Source organism: Artibeus jamaicensis, unplaced genomic scaffold (assembly GCF_021234435.1).
Source record: "Artibeus jamaicensis isolate MK-2021 breed Jamaican fruit bat unplaced genomic scaffold, CSHL_Jam_final scaffold_916, whole genome shotgun sequence".
Classification (NCBI taxonomy): domain Eukaryota; kingdom Metazoa; phylum Chordata; class Mammalia; order Chiroptera; family Phyllostomidae; genus Artibeus; species Artibeus jamaicensis.
The window spans coordinates 61,060,678-61,073,392 of record NW_026522059.1 but is presented as its reverse complement, the minus strand read 5'-3'; the positions used below and the strand labels follow the sequence as shown (position 1 = coordinate 61,073,392).

Below are 12,715 nucleotides of genomic sequence, written 5' to 3'. Positions count from 1 at the left end.
TGAGGAAGGAAAAAGTGTTAAAATGTGTCTGGTGATACAACTTAATGATTTCTCCAAAGTGGAGCTAATATATTGAGAGAATGACAGCAAAAGGCAATGAAGCTAGAGAGTAGCTGGATTACTACACACAATATGAAATAGCCAATATTATTTTAAAGTAAAATCCAAGAGAATGGTGTGCTATATAATGTATAGAGAAATAAGGACTTCCAGCCAAGATGGAGGCACATGGGTAGAAACACTTTGCTTCCTTGCACAACCAGAAGGAGGATAACAACCAGTTTAAAAACAATAAACAACCAGAAGTGCCAGAAAATCAAACTGCATGGAACTCCAACAACCAAGGAGTTAAAGAAATATTTATCCAGACCAGCAGGAGGGGCAGAGATGGGCAGCTGAACTGAGAGGACATGCAGCAAGGCGCCACTTGGGAGAGGCGGGGCTGGCTGAATGGTAAATAAAGACTCAATACCTTTAGCTCTGGAATCCTGTGGGAGTTGCAAAAACAGAGGAAACTCCCAGCCTCACAGGAAAGTTAGTTGGAAAGTGGGGCTAGAGCAAAGCCAGCTAGTAGTAGCACTGTTCCCTCTCAGACCACTCCCCCACATACTGTGCCACCACACAGCTAAGAGGGTTGTCCCGCCCTGGTGAATTCGTAAGACTCCATCCCCTTACAACATAACAGGTACGCCCAGACAAAGAAATAATGGCCCTAATGAAAAACAGATGAAAACTCCAGAAAAAGAGCTAAGTGACTAGAAGATAGACAACCTATCTGACACAGAGTTCAAAACACTGTTAATTAGGATGCTCACAGAATTGATAGAGCTTGGTCACAAAATAGGGAAGAAATGAAGGCTATGCAAAGTGAAGTAAAGCAAAATATACAGGGAACCAACAGTGAAGGGAAGGAAACCAGGACTCAAATCAATGATCTGGAACAAAAGGAAAAAAAATCTAACCAGTACAGAATAAAGAAAATAAAAATTCAAAAAAATGAGGAGAGGCTTAGGAACCTCTGGCACAACTATAAACATTCCAACATCCAAATCAGAGGGATGCTAGAAAGAGAAGAACAAGAGCAAGAAATTGAAAACTTATTTGAACAAACAATGACGGAAAACTTCCCCCATCTGTGGAAGAAAACAGACTTCTAGGAAGCCCAGGAAGCCCAGAGAGTTCCAAAGAAATTGGACCTAGACAGGAACACACCGAGGTACATCAGCCTTAAGTTACCCAAGATTAAAGATAAAGAGAGAATCTTAAAAGCAGCAAGAGAAAAGGAGAGAGTTGCCTACAAAGAAGTGCCCATTAAGATCATCAGCTGATTTCTCAAGAGAAACCTTGCAGGCAAGAAGGAGCTAGAAAGAAGCGTTCACTCATAAAGAGGACCTACATCCAAGATTACTCTATCCAGCAAAGCCTTCATTTAGAATGGAAGGGCAGATAAAGTGCTTCCCAGATAAGGTCAAGTTAAAGCAGTTCATCTTTACCAAGCCCTTATCATATGAAATGTTAAAGGCACTTATCTAAGAATTAGAAGAAGATAAAAAACTGTGAACAGTAAAATGACAAGAAACTCATAAGTATCAACAACTGAATCTAAAAAACAAAAACTAAGCAAACAAATACAACAGGAACAGAATCAGAGAAATGGAGATCACCTGGAGGGTTACCAGTGGGAAGGGGGAAGGGAAGAATGGTGAGTGGAGAAGGTACAGGGAGTCAGAAGCATAATTGGTAGGCATAAAAAAGACGGGGGAGGTTAAGAATAGTATGGGAAATAAAAAAGCCAATGAACTTATATGTACAACCCATGCGCATGAACTAAGGGGGAGGCAGAAAGCTGTTAGGAGGTGGGTGATGGGCAGAGTGGGGATAAAGGGCAGAAGAAAATTGGGACAACTGTGATATAGCATAATCAATAAAATATAATTAAAAAAGAAAGAAAGAAAGAAAGGAAGGAAGGAAGGAAGGAAGGAAGGAAGGAAGGAAGGAAGGAAGGAAGGAAAGAAAGAAAGGAAGAAGCCCAGGAAGGATATTTGCAAATGGTGTTCTGAGACGTCCTTTTGTAAGTAAAAATAATCAGCACTGGCTGGTGTAGCTCAGTGGATTGAGCATGGGCCTGTGAACCAGATGATCGTGGTTCGATTCCCAGTCAGGGCACATGCCTGGGTTGTAGGCCAGTTCCCAGCAGGGGACACATGAGAGGCAACCACACATTGATATTTCTCTCCCTCTCTCTTTCCCTTCACCTCTAAAGATAAAGAAATAAAATCTTAAAAAAAAATAGAACATAAGCTTTAATTCAAACTGTCAGTGTAATATGGAGACTTTTTTATCGAGTAAAAATAGAAAAAAGTTGTTTGAGTAATGTATTCAATGCCATTTCTTGCAATCATTCTGAAATTGTTGAAGAGGACATAGTGATTTCAGAAAGCAAACCTGATGCTTTCGTGGGAGATGGAGCCACATTCAGGCCTAGTTGGGAACACCTCTGCAGAACATTTCCTCCTAAAGGAAAACGTCTCTAGTTTTGCCTCTTTACTTTGTATTTAAAGTTGCACATGTTCACCTAACAGTGTTTACAAAATTCTTGGGATGCTTTTTTAATAATATTATCATTTGAAAAAAGAGAGAGAGGAATCTGTAGTCAGACTGACATTTATGGATCATTAATTCCTCACTTTGCTTTAAAGAAACAAACTGGAAATATTGAGTATAAAAAGTGCTACATAGCAGAACTCTAATCAAACAACCCACATTCAAAGAAAAGTCTTTACATCAAAATGTTAATAGATGTCCATTAATATTTAAAGGTACAAAAAATATGTAAAGTACATGGGCATTTTTCTTATTCTCTATTTAGATGGTACTTTACATTAAAATCAGTTAAAAGTGCTTTTATTTGTATATACTAAGTACTGAAAAGTGTCCAGAGAATGCTTAATATATTTCAGGTGCACTTTTAACTGAAAACAATTTTTCTTTGGACTATTTCAAACATATATTACTATTAAGAAAATAGTGCAATGAACTCCCTGTTATTCATCACCCTGTTTCAATAATTACATTTTACCAATCTTGTTTCATCTATCCCAGTTTTTCCTGCAGTGCTTCATTTTTTTTAAACATTTTATTTATTTATTTTTACAGAGGTGGTAAGGGAGGGAAAAAAAGTGGAACAGACACATTGACCACTTGCCTCTTACACCTGGCCTGCAACCCAGGTGTGTGCCCTGACTGGGAATCAAACCAGAGACCTTTGTGTTTGCAGGCCAGTGCTCCATCCAGAGCGACACCAGGGAGGGCATTTTCCCTTAAGCACTTTATAGCAAATACCACAATGTCATTCTGTACTTTTAAATACAGTACGCATTTCTAATAGTTTTGTTTGTTTTTGTTACTAATCCCACAATGAAAAGAACACTTTAACACTTTAATAGAGAAATTTTGAAGACCAATCAAACTCTGAAGGGAAAAAGACCATCATGGAAGAAAGACATAGATGGAACTTAAACTCCTGAACAGTATCTCTTCCAATTATTCCAGAGGTTCTTTCCATACAAGTTGTTCAGAAGAACTGAACAATTACTGATCTATCAAAACCAAAAGAAAAAGGGGTACTCACTAATGCCACTGGAAAAAATGTTCTTCCACAAATCTTGCAAGGTAGTAATTCTCCAACTTGGACACTTCCATTTTCTAAAACAGAAAACATTTTTGTCAATAAATTCTATGTTCAAATTGTGAAACTTCCGAGTTTTAATGTCCTCTCCTAACTTCAAGATGTAAGTTGTCAGTTCTTGTGCAAAACATTTTCTTTCATTTGAAATAAATGGCATTATCAATTTAAATGGGCACCAGACTCACAATTTATCAGTAGTCAGAAAGGCCATGCCAAATACATACATCATGATTTAAAGATAACCAAACTGATTTATAGGAAGTATCTTATTTACTTTTAACCAAGTCAATTTATCATATTCTCTTAATTTATAGCATATGTCTATTGTAAGTTACTAAACTTTAAAAATCAAATTTATCTTATGGTTAACATTATATATTATTAATCTTCAAAGCATTAAGAAATAACATTGGTGATCAGTGAGGTGGCTTCCTGAGATAATCTAGGATGAAAAGATGACATGATAGTGTACACAGAAAATCCTAGACTCCACAAAAAAACTACTCAAACTAATAAATGAATATGGCAATACAGTGGAATACAAAGTCAGTATTCAAAAATCAAAGGCATTTTTGTATACTAACAATGAAATATCAAAAACATAAAACAGGAAAAAAACCCATTTGATAAAGCAAAAAGAAAAATAAAATAACTAGGAATAAACCTAACCAAGGAGGTAAAAGACTTGTACTCAGAAAACTACACAACACTGAAGAAAGAAATTAAGGAAGACATAAAGAAATGGAAACATATACCGTGTTTATGAATAGGAAGAAAAAAATCTCCTTCTGTTTAACACCATGTAATAGGAAGTATTACGCTTCAAGGAAAAGATCCACCTAGTTACTATGCAGACATATTATGTGAACAGTTCATTATTTTATATATATTGTATTAACATTCATGGTCTAGTAAGTTGAGATATTCTGACCTTATGGACACAAATTCATTAAGCTAGAAGTAGGTGCAACTTCTATCAAAAATTAATACATATACCATGTATTTTCATGCAACAGATTATGAAAATGATAAAAACTACATTCTTTGGGATTCTACATAACTGAGTCAATTTATCACTGTATTATCAAGCAAAATATCAAATCTAAATTTATTTATTTCAAATAAATTCAATTTATTTGAATTTATAGGTTCAAATATCATTTTCTAAAAATGATATTTGAACCTATACCTTTACCATATTTTCTGCTGAATATTTTACTGTTACAATTCTTTTATCATATGAAAGACAAAGAGAAAAACATTTTCTTTTAGAAGTAACATAAATAAACTCATGCATACTACAATTATGACTTCATATAATTTGTTCCAAGGCATTTCTTTAGTAGGTTCACAGAAAACTAATCAGGAAAATCAACACAGATATTTATGGGAATACAATCAAACAGTAATGGAAGAACTGTTTGATGTCTCATTCTCCTAATACTCTACTGCCCTATTTTAGTAGAAGGTAGTGACTATGTGTCACTTCAGATGGTGGCAATGTCTGTGGTGGAGTTAAGCGGTGGACACTACAAAAGCAAAGCTAAGATTTGCCTGATTTGTCCTTCTATACCAGAGGCTAAGTTATTTTGGTAGAGCAACTCCATTTATTTGGATTGCTTAATTCCGGTTCTAGATGAAATACATTAGGAACATTAAAATAAAAATATCTTTATATTATGGCCAAAGTGATACCATATGCTGTAAAATCTATTAAGCTTGCTTATTTATAGTTTTCACGTATTCCTTTAAATACTAAGCATATGATATAAACATTCATGAAACCGAAATGTCAAAAAGTATCACATACTGTACTTGCTTCAAAGTATATTTCAGTATCTCCTTGTTATAGAGAAGAGAAAGCAAAATCTTACAAAAATTAACCATTAAAAAAATCAGTTCAACATATGAAAATAATGTGAGTGTGTACTTGGGCACCTGCTTGCCAAGCATGTATCGAGTAATGGTGATGCAAGGGCAGAAGGACAGAGTCATAGCTCTCACAAAACAAATAGTCTACATGATTCATGGCTTTATATATCTAAGGACCAAATCATCTTTTTTTTTTTTAATTAAAAAACTTAAAATTTAACAGCAACTAGAAAACTACAATATAATAAAATACAATTCCTGGGATTAATTCCTACAAATTATCAAACATGTTCAAATTGTCTTTAAAGAAAATCATGATCATTGAAAGGCATAAGAAAAGGGGTACAGCATTAAAGAAAAGAAGTTAAAAACAATTATCTCAAAAAAATTACTCCATTCAAAGTAAATAAAATAAAGACTATAAATTTATAATTGCCTCATGTTCGCTGGTCTAAGGGCATAGCTTTATAAGGCATTACTGATCATACAGGTAGCCTCAGTTTAATGAGGATAAAATATCAGCTCAATCTACCTTACCATTTAAGAGGATCAACTGAGATGTTACATACAAAAATGCTTCACAACAAATGATATAAAAAAAAACACTGCTCTCCATGGCAGGCAAACAACTCCACTAATCTCTCCAGAATAGCAAAAGCTTGCAAATTCTTCATCTTATAAGAATACAGTACAGAGATGATATTCAGAGAGGTGATTAGCATACACAGAGGTGAGAGCAAACACTGTGGAAAGAAGCACTCAAACTGATGTACAGAACAAAGTATATTAAGTACTTTAATAATCTAAAACTATCAAGATGTCGATGTCTCCTTACAATATTTATCCTGCACACATTATTGATTCTATCAGGAGTTGCTGTATTTAGCAACTTGAGAACGTACATGATAACAAGGCTTGAAATGGTATGCTTATATTATTACATAGGTCAGGTGAAATAATATGCTGTTATTTAAAATAGTTATGACATTCTAAAATGTATAAATTTAAAAAATAGGAGAGAACATTTACAAGAGAAAAGACATCCTGGAAATTAAGAACTGAGCTGGCCTCTGTTTATAGCATGTTTGTTTCCTAAGCATCTGAATGTAACCTTTTTTAAAACTCAACGGAGCCTCCCTTTTGAAGCAAATGGCATTTGTTGTATCAACTTTCTCTCTACAGCCCATTTTAAAAATCAAATTACTGATTTTAATTTGATTTTTAAGAATCAAATTATCGACCTTTAATATCTCACAGGATTTCCCTAGATTTCAACATTTACACTTAGCCTGCCGAACACAGTACCTTCACCCTCCATTCCACTTTAGTTCAACAAAACACCCAAGGGTCCTCCTCTGGACTCTCAAAATACATAGGTCCCTCTCCAATCACAGACTTCTGCCTCTCTATAAATTACTTCTTGATCTCAGGGTGCCTTGCATGTTCTTGATAACTGAACCCTGGCTGCACTTCCCTTTCTATCTAGTCTGAACTTGACTAGTCATTTCCACTACTTTTACCAATCATCCTCACATCCCTTTCTCCATGGTCAAACGTATGAAAAATTCTAAATGACAAAAACGGGTTTTCTTAGAACAGAACTTTTGCAGTCTTAAAAACAGATTCAGTATGCTGTTATTTCCTCAACAGAAATCTTTTCTGCCCTGTCCCTCTCCCCAACCCCTCACCGAGATATTTAGGGCCAATGTCCCGAGTAGTACATTTTTTAAAATACATTTACTAACTAGCTTCTCTCTACTACCTCTCATTCACTCCCCATCTAAATTGCAGGCAAACTTTACTAGGTCTAATCACGGTATTGAAATAGATCCCTTTGTGGATTCAACAAGTACATACTTACTGAGCATCTATGAGGTGGTAAATGTTCTAGGAGGTAGGCAAACTGTGATGATAAAAACAAAGACTCAGATCTTATGAAGCTTCTACTATTCAAATAGGAAAAACATAAAATAAAACCATTAAATATAAAAAATGGCCCTGGCTGGTGTAGCTCAGTTGGTTGAGACATCATCCTGTAACCCAAAGGTTGCGGGTTCGATCCCCCCATCAGGGCACGTAACCATGTTGTGGATTTGGTCTCTGGCCTGGGTATGTGCAGGAGGCAACCAACCAATCACAAAGAGAAAATGTCCTTGGGTGAAGATTTAAAAAAATGTAGGGTGGGTAAGAAAGGGGAGAGTAATGGGGAGGTGGCAGATGCCAACTAGAGAACTAGTAGGGAATATTAAAGAATTATTAAAATTGTCATGTGTCATTATGAAAAATTATGTAAATATTAAATTATGAAAATTTTTTTATCTCCCTTGCAATAATATTGAATAAAGTGTCTTTTTACTGTCTAAAAAAAGTCAAGTGGTAGCCCTAGCTGGTGTAGCTCAGTGGATTGAGCATGGGCCTGTGAACCAAAGGATCGTGGTTTGATTCCCAGTCAGGGCACATGCCTGGGTTGCAGGCCAGTTCCCAGCAAGGGGATGCACAAGAGGCAACCATACATTGCTATTTCTCTCTTCCCTTCCCTTCTAGAGATAAATAAATTAAATTTTTTTTCTCAAGTCAGGTGGTGATAAGCACAGTGTAGAAAAATAGAGCAAAGTGAAGGAATCAAGGATAGTCATAATGCTATGTATGTTTGTATTTGGGGAAGAGGGAAGAATTAGGAAAACATCCTTTAATTAACAGACATTAGAGTAGAGACCTTAAGAAACACCATTCATGTGGTGTAGTAATTGTACAAGCTTTTTTTCAGGCACATAATAAATATTAGTTTCTTTCCAACTGCTTTTTCTTGACAGTGGTTAAATCTCCTTAAATACCTCCCCACCGACACACACACTCCAATTTCCCATCATGCTCAAACCAACAGCATCTGTTCTGCCCAACTTTCTTTCCTCATTTTGTTAAATACAGCTTTCAGGAGAATGCATCCATTTTCTATTTCTATGTTGTTGACTACTAAACTAAAAACTCCAGAGAGACTTCCAAGTATCTACGAGGCTTTTCTACCGGATATCCCTAAAATACTGCACAAACATATTTCAAAAGCCAAACTCTACCTCATCTCCCAAACTTGGCCTTCCTCTTAGTTAAAGATATTAATATTACCTCTTAGTCCAAGCTAGAAAGCTGCTTTATCCTTGATTTCTTTTCCATCTCATATTCAGCGGTCACATCTCATCATTCCAGTTCAGAAATGTCTTCTAATCTGTCCACCTTTTCAGTTCCTGCTACCTTCCCCTTAGTTCAAATTCTCATCACATATGTATTTCCAGCCCTTCTCCTAACACCCTGCTGCTATGATTATCTAGTGGGACTGCCCCCTAATCCCTTCCAAGCACTCTGTTTTATCTATACTGAACCACTCTTAAGCTCCTGAAATACTTCCTGAATTTGAGGGCGGCCTATGTATTACGCACTTTGCTAAATACTTTATATATTACATCATTTAACAATTTACATACTTCAGGCAGATTGGTACTTAATTGCTCCATTTGTTTATAACTAACTGAGGTTCAGATTAACTGCACAAGTCATAGAGCTGAAAAGAAACAAAGCCAGTATCCTTTCTAGCACATTGGTTATTAAAACACCTGGCATCTGTCTCAGTACCATGTACAATAAATACTAAATACATTAATAAAGATGAAGAATTATTCAGTAAACTAATGTGTGTTTAGGGAGAAACAAAACAAAGAAGAAGCTCTAATGGGTCTATGGCCATACCATCCTGAACGTGCCAGATCTCGTCTGATCTCAATCTTGAAAGCTAAGCAGGGTCGGGCCTGGTTAGTACTTGGATGGGAGAATCAGCTCTAATGGGATAGGATGGCTGTCTTTTGTAGATCAAGGGCTACACTGGGGAAGAGCAATCAGATTTGTCACTGGGTTTTAGGGGCAGTACACTAAGATCTACTAAGTTTACCTGTCCATATAAGATAGGCAGCTTCATCGATCTCCATCACAACTGTTAATAACCTCTCATCAATATGTTATGAAAGGAATGACAATGCTGTATATGTGGACAAAATCTGCATAGAGTTCATCATCTCTCCATTTTACCAATGGAAGCTTATGAGAGACTAGAACTCTCCCAAGTCTAGACCTACCTCTATTGCCTATAGCTTATACCTACAGGTCACAATATTTAGGTGAGAAGACATTAACAACTTTGCTCTAATTACCCACACAGTGCAAAAGTGCTCAGATATAGTTTATACAAAATCATGAGAAATCACTGATATTTGGTTTTAAAATACAGTGTTTTTAGCCTAACAGCTCACATCTTTTCACAATCTACAAAACATACAGGTCCAGGAAAGCCAAAAATAATATAAGCAGTAAAAGATGAACATGCAAATGAAGTTATAAGAAAAAGCATGTGATATTAGAATTTTTCAGGGGTTCATATACTTGGTTTCACCATTGAGATTAGCCTGGTAACTGATCACAGCCAGAAACGTGGGTCTAATGACAAACAGTGCAATACTTGCTTAATTGTTATAACATGTGAAACAAACTCCTAAGGATTTTCTACTGGAAAGAGCAACATGATGTTTATTAGATAACTTCAACGTGTTAGACTCTAACTTCCAATACGGCAAACTTATCTATCATTGTACTGACATTTCTTTATTGAAGACACAGATGAATTGCAGAATGGTAACCTTAAGACACAAACGTTTTGATCTTCGCAAATATGACTTAATAGGGACTGATTCTTAAAAATAACAAAAGAGAAAGAAAGGCACTGTCCTAACTTCAATAAAAAACCCTCAGCTTTTTTATTAGTTTAAACAATTTTAAATTATGAATATTCAATAGTTCTGCCCTACAGAGAGGACCAAAAAAGTCAAAATCAAACACTGAGTGAAGAGCAAATATTGTTTAACATGATATATCACAAGCTGGACCCATTAAACATGTCCATCATAACCTACTACATACATCAGAATTTAAGTATTTCTCCACTCATGTAATTGAGGACTCTATAATAGGTTTTCATTACATTTTTAAAGCATTCTTAGTAAGATTTCAATAATAATGCCTTAGCACTGCTAAAATAAAAAGTTCACTAAAATGTAGGCTCAATGAGAGCAGAACTTTTTACTTTTGGCTGCATCCCAGGGCCGACAATAATGCTTATCATAGCCAAAGTCACTGCTCTAACAAAAAATATTTACTGAATCCCTATTTTGTATCAGACACTGTTTTGGGTGCTTAGTATACATAAGTGAAAAATCAAATGAAGACCTTTGCTTTAATTACAAATGAATAAATTAAAAATATGCAGAGAAACTGTTCTCAAGGACTTTATGGGTATTATAAACTTGAGAAGTCCAGAACCCAAGATCCTACTATGCTTTAAAACACTACCATGTTTTAAAGTTCATTTAAAAAAAAAAGCTGCCTCTAGGAGCCCTCTAAACAAAAGTATCTAAAAGTAACAAGTACTATCACTATAATTCCTATTTCATAGAAACTTGAATGACCTGCCTAAAATGAACTAAGAACAAGACCTTCATTTTTTATAATATACCACGGCTGCCACAAATAGACAATTATAATTCTTAATTATTGTCCTTAAGGTGTTTTCTATAAGAACTTCACCTAAGAGCAAAAGCATGAAATACTGATCATGCTCATTATTACATTAGCTTTTTTTGTGAGCTTAGGTCACTGCAGTTACTACTTTTCGATTGAAAACACAATCTGAATACCAGGTAATTTATTCTTTAACATGCAATAATGCCTAGAGGCTCAATACCTCTGCTTATTCTTAATTCCACCTGAATCTATTAGAAGAGAAAAACAAGAGCTAAATCCAAAGAACAGAATCTTTCAATTCCACAAGCTTATTCTTCGTCAGAAGGATTAATCACAATTTGAAAAAAAAACCTTGAAACTGCTAGTTCGGTGTTTTCTTTCTTTGTTGTTTTTAGGCGAATGCCGAATTACAAAAGATAAAATGGGTAAAGGGAATAGAGAAAAAAGGGAAAGAACAGGGAACAAAGCGAAATCAAGAGTCCCGGTTACAGCACAGGGATAAACCGAAAGATAAGGAATCAGTGCTGGCTCTTCCATACAGAGCCACCGTGAATAAGCCCTTAAACACTTCTGTTAATCTATTGTTCCAGCTGTAAAGCTGGCCAGTGACACTTCCTTGGAAGATGCTCTTGGCATCCTTCCCATAGAAGATGCTGTAGAAATGGTAAAACGGTTACCTAGGAAAACTGGCCAAGGAAAAGTGTCAGAAGCTCGAGGCTGGAGACACACCCCAGGGCCCCGGCAGACACTGGAGGTGGAGAGGCTGTGGATATTCATGTACAGTTCACTTTGCAAGGAAAATAAAATCTGGCCAGAGGCTGTGATTACCAATAGGGCAGCAGGAGTCAAGCAAGACCAGAAAACTATAGGAAGGGACTTGGAGGCGTGTGTCAGAGGAAGATCAGACTCCGGGTGGTGAACCCCAGACCCTCCCTCGGAAGACCCTCCGAGGTGGCAGTCTGAGGATCATTAGACCCACGGCAATGGGAGCGGTCGTGCTCCCACCATCCCGCCGGGGCCTCCAGAGGTACCCGAGGGGTCCGCCGCTCAGGACCCGCCCTCGCCTCCCCAGTACCCGAGTCCAGGGCTCTGCAACTGCTCCGGGCCCGTTCCAGACTCCCGTCCTGCGTCCATTTACCCCCTCACCTTCCAGTCCCTCCATTGCGCCACCGCCTCCGGCTCTGGGACACTCCGCGGGCAGCGCCCACAGCCGCCCAGCTACGACGGTAGCAACGCGGCCTCACCTCCCACACGCTAACATCCCGGGTTCCCATTGGTCGGGGTGGGGCGTGGCTTACAGGGGGCGGGGCGTGGAGCGGGGAGCTGCCCGTGGTCTCAGCAGGGTTGCTTCCTTGCTGTGAGCGTCCAGGAGGTCCCTCCGTAAACCTCCGCCTCTCCACCGCTTGCCGCCTCCCAGCTGAGCCTTTGTTCCACTCCAGCCACGTTACCCTCACAGCTTTCCTTCTGTTCAGCCGATCTCAGTACCGCATGGGACCCCGATTGCCCGTCTCTCAAGCAGTCTGCAGTTTTGTGTTCTGAGGTGCCCCTCTGAGTTCTGTTTAAGCGAACGGGCAAACCAAACGAATGTCCTGG

At 37.4% G+C, this 12,715-nt stretch overlaps 1 protein-coding gene across 2 annotated transcripts in view; it reads right to left on the bottom strand.

The window, feature by feature from the left end:
- Nucleotides 1–12,351, bottom strand: part of ZC2HC1A (zinc finger C2HC-type containing 1A) — a 58,495-nt gene extending 46,144 nt beyond the window's left edge. For both annotated transcript variants that reach the window (XM_053661214.1, XM_053661213.1), the window contains exons 1-2: nt 12,269–12,351; nt 3,632–3,705 (exon numbers count right to left, since the gene is read on the bottom strand). In XM_053661214.1, the coding sequence (XP_053517189.1) occupies nt 3,632–3,705; nt 12,269–12,284 (90 nt within the window). In that variant the 5' untranslated portion in view covers nt 12,285–12,351. The remainder of the gene's footprint in view (nt 1–3,631; nt 3,706–12,268) is intronic.
- Between the last annotated feature and the right edge of the window lie 364 nt (nt 12,352–12,715).